Below are 24,903 nucleotides of genomic sequence, written 5' to 3'. Positions count from 1 at the left end.
GAATAGGTGTGATCTTGCGGGAGGAAGTGTGGCACCGTGTAGGCGGGCTTTGAGGACCCCCTATGCTTAGGCTCCGACCAGAGAGGTCGGAGAGAGAGACCCTCCACCTGGCTGCCTGCAGAAGATAGTCTCTTTCTGGCTGCCTTAAGTTCAAGATGTGGGCTGGAGAGATAGCTCAGCGGTTAAGAGCACTGACTGCTCTTCTAAAGGTCCTGAGTTCAAATTCCAGCAACCACATGGTGGCTCACAAACCATCCGTAATGGGATCTGATGCCCTCTTTTGGTGTGTCTGAAGTCAGCTACGGTGTACTTACATATAATAATAAATAAATATTTAAAAAAAAAAAAAAGCTGGGCGTGGTGGCACATGCCTTTAATCCCAGCACTTGGGAGGCAGAGGCAGGTGGATTTCTGAGTTCGAAGCCAGCCTGGTCTACAGTGTGAGTTCCAGGACAGCCAGGGCTATGCAGAGAAACCCTGTCTCAATCCCCACCCCATCCCACCCCCCAAAAAATCAAGATGCACGGGCTGAAGAGATGGCTCAGTGGACTGACTGCTCTTCCAGAGGTTCTAAGTTCAATTCCCAGCAACCACATGGTGGCTTGCAACCACAATGCCCTCTTCTGGTGTGTCTAAGGACAGCAACAGTATATTCATATACATAAAATAAATAAATAAATAATTTTTTAAAAAAAAGATCAAGATGCAGAACTCTCAGTTCCTTCTCCAGCTCCATGTCTGCCTTTATGCTGCCATGCTTCCCACCATGATGATAATAGACTGAACCTCTAAACCCATAAGCCAGCCCCAATGAAATATTGTCCTTTGTAAGAGTTGCCTTGGTCATGGCGTCTCTTCACAATAATAAAACCCTAAGACAGACCTTGAAAGTGTTGTACTTGATGCTGAAACAGAGTCCCTCCTACAGAGACGTGGGCCTTTGAGGAAGAAGTTGTGATAATATGAGGTGGACGTCCCCTGTGAGTGGATGCGTGGCCCTTCGAGCTTGAGGGAGCTGGCAAAGGGACTCTCTGCTCCCCTATTTCTCCACCACATGAGGACAAAGTGTTCACGCCCTTGACCCTTCTGTCCTCTCTGCCCTGACTGAGGACTTCACTGGAGGCTGGACCTGCCAGCACTTTGATTTTCGACTGCCCAGCCTCCAGACTATGAGCACCATGAATTCCTGTGGTTCATAACTCATTAGGTCCCAGCCAGGCACGGTGGCACATGCCTGTAACGCCAGCACTCGGGAGGCTGAAGCAAGAAGTTTGCTGCAAGTTTGAGGCTAGCCTGGGCTGCATAATGAGTTTCAGATCAGTCTGAGTTACAACATGAGACGCTGAGTGAATGAACCGAATTATTCAGTCTCCAGTTTTGTGGCAGCAGAAAAGTGCACTGAGATACCAGGTCAGCGGCTCTCAGCCTTCCTGGTGCCTCCTCGATCCTTTAGTGCAGTACCTTACCGGGTGACCCGACCATAAAGTTATTATAGCTACTTCGTAACTGTAATTTTGCTACTGTTATGAATCATAATGTAAATATCTGTGTTTTCCTATGGCTTTAGGCCACCCCTATGAAAGGGCCATTTGACCCCGATGGGTTGAGGACCACTGCACAAAGTGGAAGTCAGACAGAGAGGCCACTTAGTGGGACTGGAAGTGTAACCGCATGGTAAGGCGTTTCTGTAGTATGTGCAAGGCTCGTTCTGTTCCCGGCAGGGAGAGGTAGCATATGATTCTACTTTAGGACAAATCTAGAACGGGCAAAGCCAGACAGAAACGAGGTTAGTAGTTCCCAGGGCAGGTGCAGGGCAAGGTGCAGAGCAGTGTCTCAGGGGTACAGGGATCCTTTACAGGAAATGAAGCTTTCCCTTCCATGGTGAAGGTATTGATAAGTCTTAACTACCAGGAACATGCGTCATATTGTTCACTGAATCAGCAACCGAAACAGAAGTAGGCTGCACTTTGGGACTCTTCTGTTTGTCCCTCTGACCCTGGTACCTTTGCTTAACCCCTGACTATCCCCACCCTCTTCCCCCATCAGCACCAGGCTGCAGCTCCCTGTGGGGCCTGGGTCTCCAGGCTAAGCTGGTACCCTGGATTTGAGGGCTGCCTTAAGAGGTTTTCCCTGTTGGATCCCAGGGATAGGAGGATCCCAGTGCAACCTGTTCGTCCTGTCTCACCCAGCCTGTCTGAACCCAGCATGTCTTCCACGTGCTTCCAAGATGAGCATCCTCTGGCTTCTGTGTCCTTCCTGTCTGAGCATTTACATACAATGCTGTCAAGTGCTCATCCAGCTCTGCCACCGACCTGAATAGTGACCTTTTAAGTCTAGCTTAACTCTATGCTGCTAATCCAGCCATCACAGACTGACCTCTGGATGCCCCAGCCTATGCCACGACTTTATCATGCCGCAAAACACTTTCCACTTTAAAACCAAGTCCATTACTATTTTAGAGTCACTTATAAGAGTGTCATTTCCTGTCTTCTCTTGAAAACTCTGCCAAGCTAGCCACCAGGGTCCTTGTCCCTAACTGGCAGCAAATGATTAGAGCTGCGCAGACTTGTCACCTTTTGACAGGCAGATCTCTGCAGGGAAAAGAGTACGGCCCTGCTCCCTGTAAGAAGCCACAGTGGCTGGCCTACATAGAACTGAGTATCAAGGGCTGATGGGGAACGTCAGAAGTGACAGCTCTGGGAGGAGGATGGTATAGGGAAGTGGGTTTGGGGGGGAGGGGCAGTGGAGTTACTGGGCCAGCAAAACAGTTCATCAGGCAAAACTGCCAAGCCTGATGACCTGTGTTTGATTCCCCATGATCCACATGATAGAAGAGAACTGACTCCTGCAAGTTGTCCTCTGACCCCCCTGACACATACATGTATGCACACACTCATGCAAGCACGCACACACACGTGTGCACATGCAGACACTACAGTTTCAGTTTCCCCGTCTGTAGATGAAGGTGGGGTGAGCAGCGTGAGGCTTCCTGATCTCACATGGTCAGCGTTATTCTCAGGGTGCAGCACCCCCCACCCCTTTCAGTTCAGGTTTCCTCACTCCCCACCCCAGGCTTCTGGCAGACTGTTGAAGGTGGTAGAATTGGTCCCCCGCCTTCCTGGGTATCCTTGTGGCCAGCCATCCTTCAGTATCTGCACTCCCCAGCAGTTCCTTTAGTGTGGCTTTTCTTGGGGCCACGGTATCATCTTTGCCACCCGTGAGTGCTGAGTTTAGTGGTGTTCAGTTTCTACTGATCTTTTTCTTTTCTCTTTAGACTTTTAAAATCTCTTCTGGTTTTGATTTGGGGTTGAGTTTAATACTTTATTCCCTGTGTTTCAAAGCCCGTTGCCTGATACAACTTGTATATTCTCTCTGTAATGGTCTTCAGAGGGTGTTGCTTCCAAGACCCAGGGTTTGTCTGAAAGTGAGTTTCTCCTTGTATGCAAAAAGACACGCGAAACATGCACAGGCTAAAGAAGGTCTCCTGCTCCTTCAAGTACCAATGAAGGGATAGCAATGGCTTCCCGTCCTCCTATCTCTTCCTCCAGATCAGGGTCCCCAATGGTTTGAGGCCACCCAAGCAGCTACCAATGTGCAAAGGCCACCCAGCTGAGTCTTGGAGGGTCACAGGTACCACTAATGGGCACTCTGGTGGTAACTTTCACCCAACTCCTAAAGTTGAACACTGTGGTAGCTTCTACACGCTGGAATGAGTCAAGGCTACATTGTATCATTTATGGAAGCCTGGGAGAGCCCAGCGCACTTTCTGTCCCCCCCCCCCCCAGTGCTCTCTGCCAGCACATTGGCAGTCACCTCCCCCTGCCATGGTCAAGAGCTGTGGGTCCACAAGGCTCTTGTTCATCTCTCCTCCAGCTGCAGGGCAAAGCAGGCAGGGGTTTCTCTGTAGCTCTGACTGTCCTATAACTCACTCTGTAGACCAAGCTGGTCTCAGACTCACAGACCAGGCTCTGCCTCTAGAGGACTGGGATTAAAGGCCTGTGCCACCATGTCCAGCTTAGGTTCACTTCCTAAGAGGTGGTGTTTTTCCCAAGAGAGGCTGCCACAGAGCAAACGCCCTTCCTTGTGGGTTGACATCGTGGGCAACTCACGGGATGTTCCCCATCTGGAAAGGAATGCAGACAGTGGCCAACAGGGGAGGCCAGACTCTGAATCTTGTAGTTGCATTCCTTCACGGTTCTCTTTTTTTTTTTTTTTTTTTTTTTTGCTTCATAACCCCTGGGCTCGACCCCTAAGCCCACAAAGCTGCTGCCTTGCCTTTGGGGTACAACACCCTGGAACCACATAAGCTTCAGCTGAGCTGAGTACCCACCTCCTGTCCCTGTCACCCCTGCAGGTCTGATGAGCTTGCAGTCTCAAAGCTCTGCCCCACCCCCATCCTAGGCAGGGTACTCCCCCAGCTCCCCAGGGGAGTGAGCACCCCAATCTCTGTCTCCGATACAGAACTCTTCTGGCCTGATCCACCCTAAAGCCTTTTCCAGGCTCTGTCACACTAAGGGCCACCTGTTCTTCAGCCCAAACCTAGATTTCTTAGATGAGAGAGGACACTTCTGCCAGAATATTCATTTCCTTCCTGCCCTCTTGAAGATGGACTGGCTGTCCCAGTGAGGTGCCCTGGAAGCTGGCATGGCCACTGTCAGCATTGAGCTCAGTTTATGCTACTTTCTAACTTCTCATTTCAACTCTGAGATATCAGGGGGACAGGAGAGCCTGACTACCCTTCTTCTGTCACTTGAGCGTGTCAGTTTGGTTTCTTGAGTCTCCGTATGCCATCTGTTAAATGGAATAGATACATGGGTGTTTCCAGTCATAGTCAGGGTCCTGAGGGCAGGTTAGAGTTGTGCGTTTTGTGAATCGTGAGTCTGACTATCGAACACCAACCAGGCTTCTGGGCCTAGGACATTTCTTTCAGGCAGTCAGCTCTGACAGCTAGTGTTTGGAAGGCTCTTCCTCGAGGGTGGAGGGCAGAGGGCAGCATTCCTGGCAGCCTGTGGGTATGGCCTGCCAGATCCCCTGGCCCCGCCCAGCAGTGTTCCAGTTTCTGATGTCAATTAGTCCTACTGACTTCATCAGTGAGGAAGCTTGGGAAGATAAGCAAGCAGGCCAAGTGTAAACAAGAGCACAGCCTCCCTCCCGGAGGGAGAGGAGCTCAGAAAGGACTAAGGTGGAAGGCGCTACCTCCCCAGTGGGGGACCCAATAGGTGGGATGCTCATGTTTAGTGGCAATTGTGGGACTGGACAGGATCTCAGGAGCCAGGCAGCCCATGTGTGAGAGAACCTGGCTCCCAGGAGGGAGGGTGCTGGCTGTATACAGCTGGTTGCTGGGTGGAATCCCAGATTTGTATGACCCAGAGAGCATCAGGTCAGAAACTGAATGGCCTAGCTTGACCTATGACAGGAGGGAAGGGGCAGGACAGTGTCTTGCTCATGAGAGCTCCAGGCTGCTGGGGCTGAGCCTACACCCTGGTCTTCCTGTTCATATGGCCCCTCTAAACTGGGGGGGTGGGGGGAGGGGGCAGCTGTGCATATACCAGGCCAATAATATAGGATGGAGCAGCATTGGCTGTAAGGGAGTCAGGCACGGCTTGAAGTTCTACGACAGCCAGAGGCCTCAACAGCACAAAGAGGTGGCTGTGGGTAAGGAGAGTGAGTAGAAACTTTCCAGACAGACATGTAAGAAGGTGTTCGGATCAGGGCCCAGCAAGGAAAGGGTATACCAATCAGGTAAGAGGTGGTCCAGGGAGCTTGGGAAGCCATCCGGGGGTTCTGGGTCTGCATCCCAGTGCAGAGACCCACACATCCCGGGACTGATCCAGACTGTGCGGATGTTTCCAAGGCTCTGTCAGCTGTTTTGCCATCTGCTTTCACACCCAACAATGGATGGGCCCCAGGGGACTCAGAGGCAGCCAGGGCCTGGCAGCTGCTCTGGATAGAGCATCCCCCTTTCTGTCCACCCCCAGTGCTGTGTTCATTATGGTCCCCAGCCTGGAGGGCCCGAGTCTTTCCGTCCGGTCTACCTCAGCTTCCCAGAACACAGCCCTCATTAGGCTGCCCTCCCCTTGGCAGAGGTTCCCCAGCGAGTCCTGGCACTGTGGCTTCCCAGGCTGGCAGGCTAATACACCAGCAGCTGGCCAGGGTCACCACAGCACTATAACACCCAGGAAGCCCAACACCATTGGTCCAACCAGGCTGGTGTCTCCTGAGGCCTGTAGATGGCCATTCCTCGGGTGCTTCTCATAGTTTGTGTTCTATGTACACATCCCTGGATCTGTGTTCAAATCCTTCCTATACTAAGTACACTGGCTGACCTGAATTGAGACTACCTTAATGGTCTAATTTGTTTGGACACATGTGTTCATATGTGTGCAGGTGCACATATGTGGATGAGTGTGTTTGGAGAAGTGGCAACCTCTGTCCATGAACTAATCTATTGCCCCCCCACACCCCAAATAGCCCTCATTGAGTCACCTCTTTAAAGGCCCTGTCTCCAAATAAGCCACTATCTATGGCACTCAAGCTTGGGGCTTCAGAATTCGAATGGGGGAGGGGGATACACTTCAGCCCACGGTAGCCACTGGGGGATCCTGGTTCTCACTAGTGGGCTATAATTCACACAGGGGCCCCTCCTCAGGTTCTTTAGTATTTTGTGGTCTGTGTGGCTGTGTCTTTCTGGATGCAACTCCTCTAGGACTAAGGCGGAGTCAAGTCCTCTTGGATATAAACACTTACATATAAACACTGCACTAATTTCCAGGCGTGGTGGCTCATTCCTTTAATCTCAGCTCTCAGGAGGCAGAGGGAAGTGGATCTTTAAGTTCGAGAGTCTATAGAGTGAGCTCCAGGACAGTCAGGACTACCCAGAGAACCCTGTCTCAAAAAAAAAAAAAAACCCAAATAATAATAATAATAATAATAATACCATGCATGTTTAAATGTGAAGGAACAGGAAGGCCAGAAGAGACCCCAACAGAGAAACTGGTGTTCTAGAGTCCCTAGCCCCTGCTGCCTTTGCCTGACACAACCCCTTACATGTAACAGAGGCAGCATCACCAGCAATGATACAAGGTTTCTGAAGAAGTTTCATGTCCACATTCCCCAAGCCTCATCCCTACAACCATGAGAGGAAAGAGCTGGGGCAGCCCTTGCTTCAACTAACTACTGAGCTAGATCAGGTCCAGCTTGCTCCAGGGTGGGGCTAGGATTCTGCCTGGGCCTAACCAACACTCCAGGGCTGTCAGGGAGCCTACCACTGGGCTGGGCTTCCAGGAAGCAAGTGATTCATGGCTGTCCCTGCCCTGCAGATGGACACAGGGCACCGACAGGATCAGACCTGTACCTTAGCCCTCTGGTACCAGGCACAGGCAAGGTAGACTTGGCCAGCTCCACCCCAGTCTGCCACAGCAGGAGAGCTGAGGGGGAGGGCAGGAGGCTCTCCAGTCTTCTTGAAATCTGACCAGGCTGTGAGGCTTAGCTCTGTCACACCAGAGCCCTGCACTCTTGGACCAGTTAGCATCTCGAAGGAGACTCTTCCTTGGTCAGGTGTGAACAGATGCCATCACACAACCAATATCTGAGTAGCAACATTATGCACAGGGACCATTTTAGACACTGGAGACCCAGTAAGGGACAAGCCCACATGCCCATGGGTAGATATGCTTTGAGTTCAGCGCTGAATTCTGCCCTGCTGTGCCTTGAGATGCTTCAGCTGCAGGGAGACGGAGTCCAGGAAGACCTCCCTAAGATGGACATGTTGAGTTTGTCCCATATTAAGTTGCACCAGGAACAGCAACTCCGGTTCCCTGGGCCTGTTTAGGAGGGAACAGTCAGGTGACTGACAAGAAGACGCCTTCTCCTGTCTCTCTGGTGGCTGTAGACCCACAACCATCCACACATCCAGCTTCCACTCCCCTGGAAGGTAACCCCCATCTCCCTCCTAGCTTTCCTTTGCCTACTGGGACCAACCTGCAGGACTCTTGCTAGCCGCCAGGAGACCAAGACCTAAAAAGAAACGGATATCCAAGGTCAAATCGCTCGTGGGCGCACACTGGCAGTTCCACGGCCTCCCATCGCCTGCCCAGGACAGCCCGGGCAACATTTCTGCGCTGCTGGGACTCCGCCCGTCCCTTTGCAGCCCTCCCCACCCCGTCGCGCGTGCAGACCCAGCAGAACCCAGGGGCAGCCAGAGCGACAGACTAGTGTCTTTCAGCGCACCCGGCCGCTCCGACCGCCCTCCCCACAGCCAGGTCCCTCAGTCCCCTCCTCTGACCCCTCCCGTTCCTTCCTAGGCCTTTTCTGCTCCTCAACCTAGGCTCCCTCAATCCTCTGTTTCTGATTCTTCTCTGACCCCAAGTCTAGCCTCTCCTGTCCTCACCCTGGTCGCCTCCTCCCGGATCCCCGCCACCCTCTCTGCGTACCGGGTGACGCAGCACCGCCTCCCGCTCCCGCCTCCCCGCGCCACCGCCGGGCAGACTGCAGGGGCCGCTAACGGTCCCGCGCCCCCCGGCGTCCGCGCGCCCCGCGCCCGGCGGACGAGGCCGCGCCGGCGGCGATGGGGGCGGCGGAGCCGCTTCACTCCGTGCTGTGGGTGAAACGGCGACGCTGTGCCGTCAGCTTGGAGCCCGCGCGGGCTCTACTACGCTGGTGGCGGAGCCCGGAGCCCGGGCCCTCCACGCCGGGTGCCGGTAAGTGTGGTCATCCCGGGCTGGTGGGGCCAGCGCTGCATCCACCCCGGCCTGCGTAGCTCGAGCGCTCCGGGCAGGCTGGGATGGGGCGGAACTCGGAGGGAGGAGACGCAGGGCACTGGGAGAGGCGGCCGAGGCACCGAGGCGCGGGGAATCAGAGACGCAGAGCCCGGGTGCCGGGCGGTCTAAGTACTCCGCGGCCTCTGGCGGGGAACCGTCTGGATGCTGAGAGTCCAGATACTCCTGGAACTGGGATGACAAAGCCTCCGGAGGTGCTGGAGGGGGAGGGGAAGAGCGGATGTCCACAGCCCCCCGCCCCCCACCCCGGAGCATCCGCGGGACCCCGGGGGAGGTCTGTTGCTGGTGCTGCCTTCGGGATGGCGCTGGCACACCTAGACAGGACTGGTTTCTGGTCATCTCCTTCCTCCAATACAGTGAACCCAAGTACAGACACATGGAGAAGCCCAGAGGGGCCCTGGCTGGGACTTCCTGCGATTAGGCAGTTGAGCAAGGGCCTTTGACTTTACACACTCTGCTCAGACGCCCTCGGGGTTGAAAGAGGAGTAGCTTAGGCCAGCACGGGGGAAAGCCGCAACCCACCCGCAGTGACTGAGATGGTGCAAGGACACTGGAGCCACTCTCCTAGGGCTCTTTGCTGCAGGTTGTCTGGTGGCAGAGGGATTGGTGGAGATTTTAAAGATGTCATTCAGTCCTCCTTAAAAGGAGGATTACAGAAGATTGTGTGTGGACACCTGGGCTGCCCCACCCCCACCCCCCAGGGTTGACCTTGTAGTCAGTTTCATTCATTCCTTGATCGGTTTGGTTGTGTTTGTTTGTTTGCTTGTCTGTTTGGAGACTGTTTTCTTATCCGGCTCAGGTCAGCCTCAAACTAGCATTACAGATGTGTGACACCAAGGCCAACTTGCTTCTCTCTCTCTCTCTCTCTCTCTCTCTCTCTCTCTCTCTCTCTCTCTCTCCTGGGAATGATAGAATTCAGGGCTTGTGGCTTNCTAAGAACAGGCTTTATCACCAAACACCAAACACCCCCCTGCAAGTTTCCCTTGAGAGCCTGCTAGGGCTGGGCTTGGGGATTCTATCCCAGTGGCTGATGGAGTGGGGCCTTTTCCACTGAAGGAGGCACAGAGGGACGCGTGGGGATAAGTGCATCTAATGGGCTTGGATCCTGAGAAGAACCTCCGAGGGTAGGCATCAAGCTTGAGTCCCAAAGGGGTGGTCACTCACCAGTACAGGATGGGCTAAGCAGACCTCACTTTATAAGGGTGGCACTTGCCCAGGGAAACCTGGAAGGGCTAAGTGTTGATGGCAAACTGATAAATAACCAGAAGAATCTGGAGACACAGGGGTGTCAGGGTCATGGTTGGTGGGGAAGAGCTGGAGAACAGGGTCCAGGACTCCCTCGGTCCGGCAGGCTGAAGTGGGTATTGGTCTTTATAGTGGATATCAAAAGAGCACCTGGATGGTGGCTTCCAGCGGATTTCTTTCTTTCTTTCTTTCTTTCTTTCTTTCTTTCTTTCTTTCTTTCTTTCTTTCTTTCTTTCTTTCTTTCTTTCTTTCTTTCTTTCTTTTAACAAAGACCTGGTGATCTCTTCAGGGAGGATAGAGAGGAGAGACAGAGAAGAGTCGAAGGAAGGCAGTTGACCCAGTCTAGGTGGGGACGATGGAGGTAGGCAAGGCTGGGTGAAGTGGGACTGACTGTCACCCTGAGAAGGTACCTGTGGGAGAAGCATGGAGTTTCCCATTAAAACTTGTTGAGAGTGGGAATGGCGGGAGTCAGGACTCCCTGGAGGACACCCTGAATTTCCGTTGCCATCCCTTCGCTCATTCATTCATTCATTGATTCACTCGTTCTACCCAGAATGGCTTGGTGGGTAGTTGGGGCCGTCCGTACTCTGGCATTGTGCTGAGGCTCTGCAGACTGAGCTGAATGTCGTAGATAGGCAGGGCTGAGTAAGGTAGCCTCAGACTCACTCTCGACCAACCTGGTTTCTAGCCTTGGAATCCAAGCAGCCCTGTCTTCAGAGTGCCTTTCTGTGGTTCTGTGCCTGGGACTTGATTACCCTGAAGTTCTTCCCATGTGCCCCTGGCACCACCTCCCAGGGCCATGTCTCGCTTGTTCTCTGACTTTATTACCACTGTTCTGCCTAGGCCTGAGTGGGTTGAATTTCAGGTAAGCCTCTAGGGCCTAGAATCCGGACTTAGGAGGAGACTGCTGTTGCATGGGGGGGGGGGTGCTCAGTATGTGTGAGCCGCTGCTCTTTGCTCTGGGTCATACAGACACAGCCCCCCCCCAAAAAAATGGGGAGCTCTACTGACCCAGCTGAGGCTGAGCAAACCCGATTTCACAGGAGAGCACACTGCCTCTTCTGGGTCAGGGAGGCCATGAAGACACTGGGCAAGACCCACTCTCCTTTGTGAGATGTGGGGTGGGACATCACCCGTCGCCCGTGGTCAGCGTTGGCACAGTTGGTCAGCTGCTCTCACGGTTTCCGGCGCCCACACTCTAGGCCAGGTTTGCTGGCACCATCTGCTTTTCGTCAGTGGCGTGGCGGCGGCTTGTTTTTGCTGGCAGGTGGCTTCCACAGCTGGCCAGCTCTGTTGAGTATTGCGTCACCCCTGTGGAGTGTGCAGCCACTTTTGTGTAGACTCATCCATAGCGCCTTGGGGAGCAGCCCCAATAGACCCGGTCTTCTTTAGGACTGGCTGCGAGGGACCAATTGGCAGGCTGTCTCAGAAAGCACCCTGCTCACTTCCCCTTTCCTGACGCTCTCCACCTCTGTGGTGAAAACAACAAAAAACAAAGCTGGCAAACTATGACTTGCGGGGGGGGTGGGGGAGGTGGGGGGTGTTCATCTTGGTTCCTTCACCCCCATGTTTTCACACCCCCCCCCGAAGTAGGCCTACTTTAGAATAAGGTGAGATTTGAGTCCCTGGAGTCAGAGAGCATGCTCTGAGCAGTTCATGGCACATTTAATTCAGTTAGCCAGGGGCACTTCCAATCTGCCACTCCCCAGGTGTGTCCGGACACACCTGAATTGCCTGGGCTGGGAACCAGGGGCAGAAGATTGTGCAAAACCAGATTGGAAGACTTGCAAGAGGCAGGAGGGCAGCCCAGGAGCTCACAGACAGCCCTGAGGGACACTGTGCAAGCAGCTGGGTATTTCATCTCCCCATCCTCTCCTGCTGTAGACATGAGAACTGCCCTGAGCGCAGCAGAAGGAGGCTCAGAACCCAGACACATATTCTTTCTGGGGCGGTTATCACGTTTGCTGCCAAGTGCCCGGCAACAGAGATAAGGACTCAATCTTGGGAGTGTGTGTGTGTGTGTGGGGGGGGGAAGATCAGCACGGGAAGAAGCTGAACCAGCAAGTGCTTCTCCAGGCCACGGGCCGAGCGGAAGTGGGGCAGACTGAAAACAGGAAATGGGGGGGCTTCTCTAAGTGGGTTACTGGTTGAACTTGAGACATTCTGGAGTGATGTCCGGGCCTCTCTCCTCCTCTTACCCCCCACCCCCGGGGGCAGCAGGGCACACTATCAATTCTGTGGGCTATGTTTCAGGGTGTGCTGAAGACTCAAGAATGGCACTGGGGCCACTGCCTTTGTGGGGAGAACCTCCTTTGCTTTTTTGTTTATTTATTTATTTATTTATTTATTTATTTATTTATTTATATGAGTACACTGTAGCTGTCTTCAGACACACCAGAAGAGGGCATTAGCTGCCCATTACAGATGGTTGTGAGCCACCATGTGGTTGCTGGGAATTGAACTCAGGGCCTCTGGAAGAGCAGTCAGTGCTCTTAACGGCTGAGCCATCTCCAGCCCCCTCCTTTGTCTTCTGCCAGCCCCCACGTGGGTGCCGCAAAGCTGGCAGTGAGCTCACGGGCAAGTCACTGCTGTCTTTTGCCTACACCTTCATCATTCCCCACCCTGGGCCATGAAAAACAAGCTTACAAAAAGAAACCATGGGACTGAGGGCATAGCTCAGCTGTAGAGTGCGTATCACACACACATCAGACCCTAGGATGGAGCACCAGCAGCCTCTTGCAAGATAATAATAACAATAATTAATAAAATCCTGAAAGCAGGGCTGGAGACATGGCTCAGTGGTTAAGAGCATACATCACTCTTGCAGAGGACCTGAGCCAGCACCCACATTGAGCTGCTCACAAACACCTGTAACTCTAGCTTCATTGGGCTCCTGTATATAGTCTCACAGACAGACATTTTATTTAAAATTAAAAATAAATCTTGGGGCTGGAGAGATGGCTCAGTGGTTAAAAGCACTGACTGCTCTTTCAAAGGTCCTGAGTTCAATTCCCAGCAACCACATGGTGGCTCACAACCATCTCTAATGGGATCTGACGCCCTCTTCTGGCGTCAGACAGCTATTATTGTACTCATACATAAAAATAAATAAATCATATATATATATATATATCTTTTAAAAAATCTGGACATACAGAGTGCTTAATGTGTGGTGTTTCTGTGTATGTAAAATGCACCGGTGGGGGGGAACTAGGAAATAAACAGCGATTTTCCATATGATAGCTTGCTTCTGTGAAACATGTCTTGTTTTGTTTAAAGAGTGGCTTCGCTAAGATCTGATTCTCCTGCAATAAAATGCTCATATTTTAAGGGCACAGTTCGATGTGTTTTGATAACTGCACCTGTGTAAGCATTGCCAAGCTAGGGCACAGGAGCCATAGTCCGGAACCTCCCTGACCTGCAGTTCTGGGGAAGCTCTCTGCCTAGCTGTCTCCAAGGGATGGGTTTTCCCTCTCTGGGTGGACAGAGACACAGCCAAAACTACTGACATCTCAGTCTCTCTTTACTGGTTTTTAAAATCTATCTATCTGTGGTTAATTCTTTTGGCTTAAATATAGTGTGTGCATGTGTGCACAGCTTTTGTTTGCCCAAGTACACACACACACACACACACACACACACACACACACAGAGTTTATACATTGTTGCATTCTTGGGCTTGTTTCCATCTTTGGGGGTGTGTGTAAGAATTCTGGGAAGTTTTGGGGATACCTCCTTTCCTTTCCCTTGGGTGCAACTTTAAAGAAGAAAGCTGAATCAAGCTAGATTAAGGAAAAGGATTGTTTCAAGATAAGCTTTTATTGCATTTTATTATGTGAAAAATCACTACTCTCCTTCTGTTGTTGAGGTTTTGAGATTGAGTCTTGCCCTACAGCCCAGCCTGGTCTATGTAGCCTTGGTTGTCCTCACACTTGATGAGGTCCACCTACTTGAGCCTCCCAAATGGTAGAATTAGAGGCATGAACCATACTGGGCTCTCCAATAGCTTTGTGAATGATTGGTGAGAGGAATTTTCTTAAAGTCAGAGCCAGGGGGATTATAGATGTTTATACCAAAGCAAATTCTTACAAGAAACCTGAGAAGCTGTGAATGGAGGACCAGCCTTCTTAGCCAAGGAGGAAACAGGAAAGGCTAAACCACATGACTACATGAGAATGGTAAAACATCCATGAGATGCCTGGCAGTGGTGGCACACACCATTAGTCCTTTAGTCCCAGCACTCAGGAGGCAGGTGGAGCTCTGAGTTCAAGACCAGCCTGGTCTACAGAGTGAATCCCAGGACAGCCAGGACTACACAGAGGAAACTCTATCTCTAAAAAACAAAAGAAAAATTAAAAACCTTCTGTAAGATACTGAAACTAATATATATATATGTATATATATATATATATATATATATATATAGTGTATGTGTGTGTGAGTGACAGATATAACAAAGCTTTAAAAGTTAAACAACAACTTTTAAGTATCTATGAAAATTAAAGACAGGTCTCATAGCACATATCTATAACCCTGGGATTTGGAAGGTAGGCGGATCACTGTAGGGCCATCTTGGACTCTACAATGAGTCCCTGTTTCCAAACAAAACAATATTGGTAGGAAAGTGGAACCAGGCATGGACATACACACCTATAATCCCAGCACTTGAAAGAGATGGAGGCAGGAGGACATGAGATCAAAGCCATCCTGGGTTACATAGTAAGACCTTGTTTCTAAATAGATACTCCATCACAACAATAACAGGAAATGTAAGAGTAGACAATAATAGACAGCTTGATGATCAATAGATAAATTTTTTTTTTTTGATTTTTCGAGACAGGGTTTCTCTGTATAAGCCCTGGCTGTCCTGGAACTCACTTTGTAGACCAGGCTGGCCTCCAACTCAGAAATCTGCCTGTCTCTGCCTCCCCGAGTGCTGGAATTAAAGGCATGCACCACCATGCCCAGCTTAGATAAATTATTGATAGATAAGTAGATGGTAGAAAGAGGGATGGTAGATGATTGATAGACATATCAATAAAAAGATGCTGATAGATAACTGATGGATAAATTATTGATAGACAGGTGAAGATGGATTACTGATAGGTAGGTAGATGATAAATAATAAGTAGAAGATACATAGATGGATGATTGACAAGAGATGCCATTCATAGAAATAGATCCTGAAGTGGAGGCCCCAGAGATAATGTCCTCAGCCTGTGACTGGGAGGTTAAGCCAAAGAGCATCCTTGATGGAGATGCTTCAGGTGCCTTGGGAACTGCCCCACCCCACTCCTCTCTGGGAGTGAGGAAGGCAGGCATGGTGAAAGGGCCAGAGCAGTTAACTACTCTGGTGTTTTGAGAAAACAAAACAAAACAAAACAATCTCAATATCTCAAAAATTTGAAAATAGTTTTCTTTGACTCAGCATTTAATTTTTCTTTCTTTCTTTCTTTTTCTTGGTGCTGAAGGTGGAGGGAGGGCCTCACACATGCTAAGTCTTGTAAATGAACCCCACTCCTCCACTCCACACCCTAAATTCAAGCAACCCAGAAGATACTTTTGAAGCTACAATGTCTGTGTTTGTTGAGACCTTGCCAATATGTTTCCTTTACCTGCTTTCCTTCGTGCCGCCCCCCCCCCTTTCCTTCTGGCAGTTTATTAACAGATTCCTCTGTCTTGGTGCTCTTCATTGGTAGCCACCTGTCCCAATCGGTCCCTGAGGTGTTAGCTTGAGGCTCTCATATTGGTCCTATTCTCCCACTTTCGACCCCCACCCTGTAGGGCTTGAAGGACATGGGCCTGCCTCCATTTATCTGTGGACCCCCATAGATCTTGACCATGGAGCCAACTCCAGTACTGCTGGTACAGGCCCTGTGGTGGGGAAGCACTTGGTGTGAAGTCAGTTCTCATCACAGGGAGCAAGGCCGTTATGTCCGGACAGCTTGACTGTGTCTACCCATCTGGGGACCCAGGAAGGCTGCCAGAACCCCACATAGCTGCTGGTTTCACTTCTTGCAGGGGACTCCAGGCATTGTGTGGCCTCTGGGCCACCAGCCAGGGTAAAGAGCTGTCTCTGCTTTCTCTTTTTTTGTTTTGTTTTGTTTTTTCGAGACAGGGTTTCTCTGTGTAGTCCTGACTGTCCTGGAACTCACTCTGTAGACCAGGCTGGCCTCGAACTCAGAAATCCACCTGCCTCTGCCTCCCAAGTGCTGGGATTAAAGGCGTGCGCCACCACACCTGGCCTCTGCTTTCTCTTAACAGTTGGTTCTAACTGTTGGCCTGGAGATGGCCAGCATCTCACACCACGCAGAGGACCATGAGCCGGCCGCTCTCGTAGGTGGACTCTTTTGCCTATCAGCTTTATTTTCTCTGGCCCAATTCCTCCTCTGTGTTCTCAGCGGAACCCTCTTCTGTTCTTTTGGCTGAAGACTGGTTCAGATAACCAACCGCTGCCTACCCGTTCTTGGTCCTCCTCCCTCCAACTTTGGCCTTGGATCCTTTATGCTCACTGTTTCCTCCCATTGGAACACTCCTGTGACGGATGAAGCCCCGGCATCAGGATGGGGAATTAGAAAAACAAAACAAACAAACAAAATCACCCAGTTGAGTCCTACTGGTTTGTCAGTGCTGTGGGTGTCTGACGAGCCTCTGTGCAAACGCAGCTGCCCGTCTTCCAAGGTGTGTGTCCTGCACCTTCCCCCATGACATAGCCCTGACCTCGGCTCACATCCTCACCACCACGTGCTCCCCAGCACAGCTGGGCCATTGGCAGTGCCCTGTATCCCTGGCACTTCTCACCATCGCCCTCTCTAACCTGGGTGTTTTCCTTTTACTTTCCTATGTAAGCCTTAGTCTCTCCTGTCCTTCAGGGTTCAAATTGCGCTTTGCCCTTTACAGGGCTTCCCCTCTGCTGGCCATTTCTTTTGTCTCTTGTAATGTGTCCTTTTTATCTCCCTCCTTCTCTGCGGCAGGATCCTTGCCAGAATCCTCTTCTATGTGCCTCCTGACTCTTCAAGGACTCCCCCATCCCCTGAGTAGATGTTTACAGGACAGGCCGTGACAAGGACAAAGACAGCTCACTGCCCTTGCTCAGCAGCGGGGCCAGACTTCAGGTCTGTGTCAGGAGGACTTGGGTCCATGGCTCAGGACCCTCCCCTCCCACCTCCAGTAACCTCCCATTGGGATAAGTTGCTGTTGGTTGTTGGGTCTCCCAAGGTCACGGAGTATGACACACAGGAGGGAGGAGGGGGGCTTTCTTGCTGGGTGACGTCACTCATCATTTCTAGCCTCTGAAGGAGTGTGGGTTGGAAGCCAGCGGGGTGTGAGTGAGGAGGCCGAAGAGTTTGTGCAAAAACCCCTGTACCTGTACCGCCCTGGCAGGCAGGGTGCCGGTGTGAAGTGCTGCCCGTGAGGTATCGACCCAAAAGGGCCGGGCAGACGCCACCCATGCCCCTTTATGAGGTGAGAAACAACAGAAACGATCAATTCACAGAATGCTGAGGGCAGACACATTTCCTCATAGTGTCTGTGTAGGAAATAAATGGCGACCAGGTCAACCTACGTTCAACCTATGTCAGGAACAGTCTCCTTTCAGACCAGTCCAGTGGTCATGAGAGCCCTTTGGATTGCTGGCTTTGCAGCTTCCCAGACAGAGGCTGGAAGACAGCATTCATTCTGCTGGTGTTTCAGTGGCTCTTGAGAGATGCCAGGTCTCAGAGGTCCTTGCAATAGTCATAAACTCATAATCACTCTGACTGGATTTTCTGGTTAACTTTTGGTTATTTATTTATTTATTTATTTATTTATTTATTTATTTATATATGAGTGCACTGTAGCTGTCTTCAGACACACACCAGAAGAGTGCATCGGATCCCATTACAGACGGTTGTGAGCCACCATGTGGTTGCTGGGAATTGAACTCAGGACCTCTGGAAGAGCAGTCAGTGCTCTTAACCGCTGAGCCATCTTTCCAGCCCAACTTTTGGTAATTTAAAAACAGGTCAGCAAGTGGATGTGGCTGTCCCTGCCTGTAATCCCAGCTCTGAGACTAAGAGGTTTGAAAGTGGCGGGCCACCTGGGCCAACTGTGAGACCCTGTCTCAAATAAAAATAATGTGTCCCTTAAGGCAAGCATTGTCTAAAATGGACTAACAGGCTTTTTTGGCTCTGTGGGCCATCCAGTTACTCAGCCCTGCCTTTTGAGTGTATAAACCACCACAGACACTAATGTCATGGCTTGTGTGCCAATAAAGCTTTATTTACAAAGGCAGCCAGCAGCCTGAATTGGGACAGTGGTTGTGGACTGCCAAGCCCTGCTCTTAAGTCAGTTTTTAAGCAAAGAGGGACTAACAAGTATTGTCTTGTAAGAGTACTGAGTCCAGGTGGCCCATAACAACTTAACTAAAAAAGCCCAACACCTGATGGAAAATTGCTGATTGAAAATTTGGCGAACAGGCTCTCTTGGCAGCTATGGCAGCTATCTGCGAGGTGGGGAGGGGAACCCATAGGTTCAAGGTAAACGCAGCCCCTCTGAAGAACAGCAGCTGCAGCTGTGGAGCCCCAGGCCCCCTGTGACTTGGATTTTCACCTCTCCGATCAGTTCTGTTCATAGATCAACTGAAGTTGGCAATCAAGGAGTAAGTGTACACAGAGTCTGCCCCGTTGTGCTGGGGTATTGCAAGAATTTTCATCCCAAAGCGACACTAAGCAACATCGCCCCCCTCTTCACAAGGTCCTAAGTCTACACTACCAGAAAACCAATTGAGTTTAGTAGACTTACTTAGAAAGCATAGGTGAGAGGTTACAGGCAGGAATGTGGGTGACATCCTAGTGACACCCACCCCCACCCCTGCCAAAGAAGCCATCCTGGAAGTTTTGCACCCAGCATGGATGATGGCCCCCTCCTCCTTCCCCCTTGCCTTCCCTAGCCTATATACACTCTAGCCCCTCCCCAGGACCACCCCACCCCCACGCGTCCCCCACCAGTTGTAATTAGGGCAGAATTGTATATAACTGGCTGGAATCCCCAGTGGGGATTCTCTGAGGAAATTTTCCTTCTCTGAGGAAATTCGAGGGCCACACGCCTTCAAGGATAGATCCTTGTTAGCAGGCACAGCTGATCTCACCATTTGCCCATTTTGCTCTGAGGATAGCGCTGTACAACACAGGGGCTCCTGGGCAGGTAGATGTTTGAGATATATTTGGGGGGGGGGTGTCTCCTGGTTAGACAGATGGTTTTGGGAGACTAGGAGTCAGACTCCCTGGTGGACTGGCAGCTAGTAGGGAGAGGGTGCTATAGCTAGGTGATAAAGGTGTTGAGTTCCCAAGCTGCTTTCCTTGCGCCCCTGACTCGAAACCGAAGTCTGGCAGCTTAAAACAAAACAAGACAGGGAAACACTTTGTAGGTTTTTGTCTCCCACCAGAAGGCCTCCTGCTTATATGCTCGAGTTCAGGGCCTGCTTAGGGTACGTCACTTGGTAGTTCTGAGCTGATCAACCAGCCTAGCTTTCTCCAAACTGACCAGCCCTAAAGTAGGGGCGGCTTTAAAACCCACAGGCTTCCAGAAGAGACTGGATTTTGGCTTTCTGAGTCACCCTCTGCAAACAGAGTGTTCGTTTTCTCTCTCTCTCTCTCTCTCTCTCTCTCTCTCTCTCTCTCTCTCTCTCTCTCTCAACTGCTGATTCTGTTCATGATGCTTGAGATGACTCTGCCGCTGCCCCTCAAGCTTCAGATTCCACCCCCTCCCCGCCTTTTAATTCTCTGCGTGGCAGAGAAAATGAACCTGATAAATGCCCCTAGACTGTGTCAGTTTTGGTGTAGGTTTTGAGGGTTCCCAGGAAGATGTATCCACCCTTGGAGGCAGCGATGAGTTATGCACGCTGTCTGCTTTCCAGACCTGTGTTCTATCTGTTCTTGAGATATTTGGGTACAGTTGGCATTCAGGTTCTGTCTCCACCTTTCCTTCTGCAGCTGTTTTTGATGCACACCAGGAGGCTTGCCACACCTCCTCCCTCTTTATACAATGGGCCCTCCATCTCTGGAGACTTCCTTTGGTTTGGATATTAGCATGGCCACCCCTGCTTTCTTTACATGAGTGGTTATGATTCCGGAGCTTCTATCATCAGTCCTAAAGTAATTACACCTTGAAGTCTGCAGTGGGGCGTGGCGGTTCTTGTTCAAGACTCTGTCCACTCCTGCCCTGGCCTGAGGCTACAGGGAGCTGGCTTGTGTTGACATTCTCGTCTGTTCGTACAGGCATTTCCGATAGTGGTTTCTTCCGTTCCAAAAAAGAAACCCACAGGTCCCTTGCCTGTCCCCAACCCTCAGGCAGCTGCCTTGTGCCTCTGTCTCTCTCTGAGCCTCCTTGGGTTTCGTATCTGACGTCCAAGAAGGAAGAGTGAGGAGAGGCATATGCAGTCTATCCCAGGGGTGGAAGGTGTCTGTGTTTTCAGGCTAGACAGTTCCTACTGACCCATTTCCCAGGCACCGCCTCTCCTCGGTGCTCCATATTCTGTCCCTGAGCACTGAGAACAGCTTGCAGTTTTCAGCCTCAGACACAAAGCTTTACAGCGCCGAGGTTGACTCTCTTCTAAGAACCTCCCTCCATCTGTGTCTACTCAAAGGCTTCAGGCGTGCCCCAGCAGGTGTGGAGCCCACAGTCACTTCAGAGCTCCACTTTGGTGACTCCTGTGTCTGGATCGCTTTGTTATCTGAACCCTTGAAGATGCGTGGAGCAGAATTTGCATCAGGGTGGAAGGGACTAGAAAGGTTAACCATTCTCAAAAGAGAATCATTGCCCAGAGAATCCCAACCTATGTAGTTATTTCTGCACTCCCAGAGGCCCACATACAGCGTTTTAACGGAGGCTAGGTGTTCACGTGGCAAATGATACCAAGTGGCCTGTTGCCAGGGAAGTATGTCTGACTCCTTTTTAATTGCAAGACACGTTCCCCATCCAGCTCTCTTGGGTGCCCCTGATGCTCAGGTTCCCGTACAGACTGGGTGCATGCAAGCCAAGGTGCTTGGCGCTACTTCATAGCTATTTTCCATGGGGGTGTAGCCTCTGCCTTTGCATGACCTGTAAACCTTGCTAGTGGGCACTGGGGGACCTGTAAACCTTGCTAGTGGACACTGGGGGAGTGGCTATCCTGCCCAAACCCCTCTTCTCCTGTCACATCAGACTAAAAGGTCTTGGAGAGCCACATGCAGCAGTTCTTGATAAGAAATCTCTCCTCATCTTGGGTGCACGTCCCCAGGCTGGGGTTATAACTAGGTGCCACTCTGCCCAGTTTATTGTCTTGATCTTTAATCCCTGGCCTTTCCAGGTGGCCAGGACTGAGTGGCATGTCCCCATCATCTTGGCCCTTGTCCAATGTGTGTGGGTTTACATGTGTATGCACCTGGGTCACTGGTGAACCTTTCTGCCCTGGAGGCATGTGGGAAACTGACGGGCATCCCAGAGCCTCTGACATCACAGTCGAGTGGTGGTAGCCACTGGTTTCCTGTCAGTGAGCTGTGGTCACAACACACACACACACACACACACACACACACACACACACACACACGGAACAGAACCAGCAAATGCTAGAAGCTGATGTCTGTCTATCCCACGAGGCTATGTGATGACAGCAAATACCGCAGCAGGCCATGGAGAGGACGCTGGCAACCAACCCGATGACAGGGACCAGCAGGCCAGCTTCACCTGCCAAGGGCAGCTGATTTTTCTGGAATGTGTTGACCTTTTGTTGCAGGGTGAGCTGCAAACTCACACGAGTCGCCCTGGCAGGAACAGAAGGGCAGGAGAATTTGTCTGTTGTCAGCAAAAGCGTTCAGAGTTTTAGCCAAGATTCACTGACGGGTTTTCAGTCCAAGCTTGGGAAGGCTTATCGAACAGGAGCAGTGTTGAACTTATGACATTGTCCTATTTGAAACAGTACTGTTTTGTTTCTTGTTTTTTAAGTGTGGATTGACTTTTGTTGTTTGTTTGTTGGTTGGTTGGATTTCTCTGTGTAGTCCTGGCTGTCTGGGAACTGATTATGCAGACCAGGTTGGACTCAAACTCGGACCTGTCTGCCTCTGCCGCGCCGCCCCCCCCCCCCCCCCCCCCCCCCCCCCCCCCCCCCCCCCCCCCCCCCCCCCCCCCCCGCCTCATCCCCAACCCGGAGTACTGGAATCAAAGCTGGATTTAATGTCAGGAGATGGATGGTGAAGGGGCAGGGGCATTCAGGTTTAGCTCTGCTGGCTAGAAACGAGTTAAGGGACCCAGCTGGTATCCCAGGCAGCGGCTCCATCGAGGTGAAGAACCTGGCAGGAAAGAGACAGAAGGGCTCTGCGACTGGGGCAGACACTTCTAACACCTCTGAGCCGAACTCCAAAAAGCGTGAAAACGGTTTAAAATACCATCTTGTAAGATGTGCCAGGGCAGGTAAGATGAACCTGCCCTGATGTGTTTTCTAAAAGCTTACCCTCCTAGGCAGAGACCAGGTCTCGAAGCCGTTTGCTCTTCTTTGTAACTGGAGTAGTGGTTTTGAAAACAAAGGCTCTGAGTACATGTGCATGGAAGTGCAGGTGCGTGTGTATGCATGCCTGTGTGCATGCGAGCAATGCATGTGTGCGAAAGCACGTGTGCGTGTGTAGAGGTCAGAGGTTAGCATCAAGCATCTTCCTCGTTCACTCTCCGCCTTTATTTTATTTTAATTTTTTTAACATTTATTTTATCCTATGCTCATGAGTGTTTTGACTGCATGCATGTTTGTGTACCATGTGTTCCTGGTGCCTGCAGAGGCCAGAAAAGGGTGTCAGATCTCCTGGAACTGGAGTTTCAGATAGCCATGAGCTGTCATGTGGTTGCTGGAAATTGGACCCATGTCCTCTGCGAGAACAGTCAGAGCTCTTAACCACTGAGCCATCTCCCCAGCCCCCTCTCCTCCCCTTAACTCCCCGCCACACACACACCTCAATTTGTTTTTTTGAGACAGGTTCTCTTCCTCGAACCTGGGACTAGAATGTCTGGCCAGTGAACCCCTGGGGTGCCTGTCTTCCTGTCTCTACCCACCCACAGCCAAGCCCCGAGATCACAAACATGCGCCACACGAACTGGCTTTCCAAGTATGTGCTAGGGACTGAACTTGAGCCCCTATGCTTGTTTAGCAAGCATTTTTACCTACTAATCATCTCCTCAGGTCCCGAGAAAACAGTCTTCCTCACTCGGCTTGTGATTCGTTTTGCCATCCATGCCATTGCTTTGCTGGGCTGAGGAGAAGCTGGAATGGTGTGTGTGTGGGGGGGGGGACTCATGAGGCAGGGGTGTCTGGAAGGGGTCCCTTGGCCTGCGCTGTGAAGGTAGGAGGGGGCAGGGGTTACTCTAACCTCTGGATTCCGAAGGAAAAGGGTAGATGTATCTGGCAGCAGAAACTCACTCTGGCTTGAAGGAGAGAGGGACTTCTCAGTGCTCGTGCCACCGGCAAGGAGGTGACACTCCAAGGCGGACCTCGCCGCTCCGACTAGGCCCTCTGATCAAGTATGTAGAATGATTTGAAAAACGTTGCTGGTAGTAAGGAGTCCAGGGCTGGACCCACGATTGGCTAGGTCCTCGTGGGACAGGCTGATGAGAACGCATCCCAAGTCCCAAATGGAGCAGGCAAGGACACTTGTGAGTGCTTACCTCATCCACATAGTGTTGGGGCACCGGGGGTTAGAGTGAATTGGCCCTGTACCCACAACAGGTTGGGTCCCCACTTTGATATACTCAGGACAGCAACACCATAAACAGGGCCACCTCTTAGAATGGTGGGGGCACCAGGAGCAGCATTCTGTGTCCCCATGTCAGGTGTGTGACTGGCACAGTGAGTGGCACTGTGGTCCCTGTGAGGGGACAGGTAGGGACTGCACAATGGGGGTGTGGGCTTGGTCCTTTTGGGCTGTGGGCCACAGCATCTGTCATCTAATTTGTGTCTTGGACACTCACTGCTCCTGCTCTAAGGCTGGTCCGGAGTCTGACTATGGAGTCCTAGAAAGGACGTTAATATCCTCTGTAGTGATCCAGGACATTTGGCTCAGAGTCATAGTCAGCCATTATTTTATTAAAGGGAAGGGGACGCGCCTAATGACTATCAGCCACTGCTTTTCTGTGGTCGGGAACAGGATCCACAAGAGCCTGGGGTAACATCCACCACTCATGGCAGAGGCTGCCTGGCAAGCTGAGTTTAGAGGCATGAGAAAGCAGGCTGCCATGGGCACATCCCAGCTGCTGCCTGGACAGCATAGGGCACAGCAAGACAACACACCATTCTTGGACCAGATGAGCTATGCCTAGCCCTGGCTTTCTTATTCCTTTCCCTTCAAAGCAGAAAGTTCCCTGCGGGACAGCCTGTTGCTAGTGTCATCATCACACAGGCCAGGGGCCCGCCTGGTCTGGGAAAAACTGCACTTCTCATCCCAGGTCTCGGTGAACCTTCTAACCTTGCTGGCAGTGTATGAGGGCATGTACCAGAGAAATATAGCATTCTAGAGGAACAGAAAGGGCCCAGAATTCCTGCCTGGCCAGCTGTTCTCAGGTGCTGTGGTTGATGTCATCAAGTGTCCATGTGACCATCCTGGTGTGTGGGCATCTCCCTGTACGGTCTAGACTGCATATCAGGGAACTTGTTTGAGGGGCACTCCACCCCAAGAGGACCAGATGCCAGCTCCTCCAATACCTCTGTGTCACGCAGTTGTCCCCACTGACCCCCATGACAGACAGTCTCAGTTTCCTGTGACAAGGCATTGGGTGCAGAGGTGGCCTTGCCTGCTGTGCAGGGATGGGGGCCTGTAGGAAGCACAGCCCCTACCGATGATAGCTCAGGTTTCTGTAGGTCATTTTTTTTTTTTTTTTTTTT

General features: G+C 51.4%; 1 protein-coding gene and 1 long non-coding RNA gene across 2 annotated transcripts in view; one reads left to right on the top strand and one right to left on the bottom strand.

Annotated features, from left to right (window-relative positions):
- Positions 1-7,049: 7,049 nt before the first annotated feature.
- On the bottom strand, positions 7,050-8,489 carry LOC115065694. Its single transcript, XR_003845466.1, has 3 exons — positions 8,433-8,489; positions 7,981-8,016; positions 7,050-7,588 (listed from the first exon to the last, which is right to left on the bottom strand). It is a non-coding gene; the product is annotated as an uncharacterized LOC115065694 (long non-coding RNA).
- Positions 7,890-24,903, top strand: part of Cerk (ceramide kinase) — a 46,469-nt gene continuing 29,455 nt past the window's right edge. The window contains exon 1 of the mRNA XM_021216530.2: positions 7,890-8,699. Coding sequence (XP_021072189.1) covers positions 8,567-8,699 — 133 coding nt within the window. The 5' untranslated portion in view covers positions 7,890-8,566. The remainder of the gene's footprint in view (positions 8,700-24,903) is intronic.

This window comes from Mus pahari, chromosome 17, assembly GCF_900095145.1.
Source record: "Mus pahari chromosome 17, PAHARI_EIJ_v1.1, whole genome shotgun sequence".
NCBI lineage: Eukaryota > Metazoa > Chordata > Mammalia > Rodentia > Muridae > Mus > Mus pahari.
Note: the sequence above shows the minus strand (reverse complement) of the source record. Positions and strands in the feature narration are given on the sequence as shown.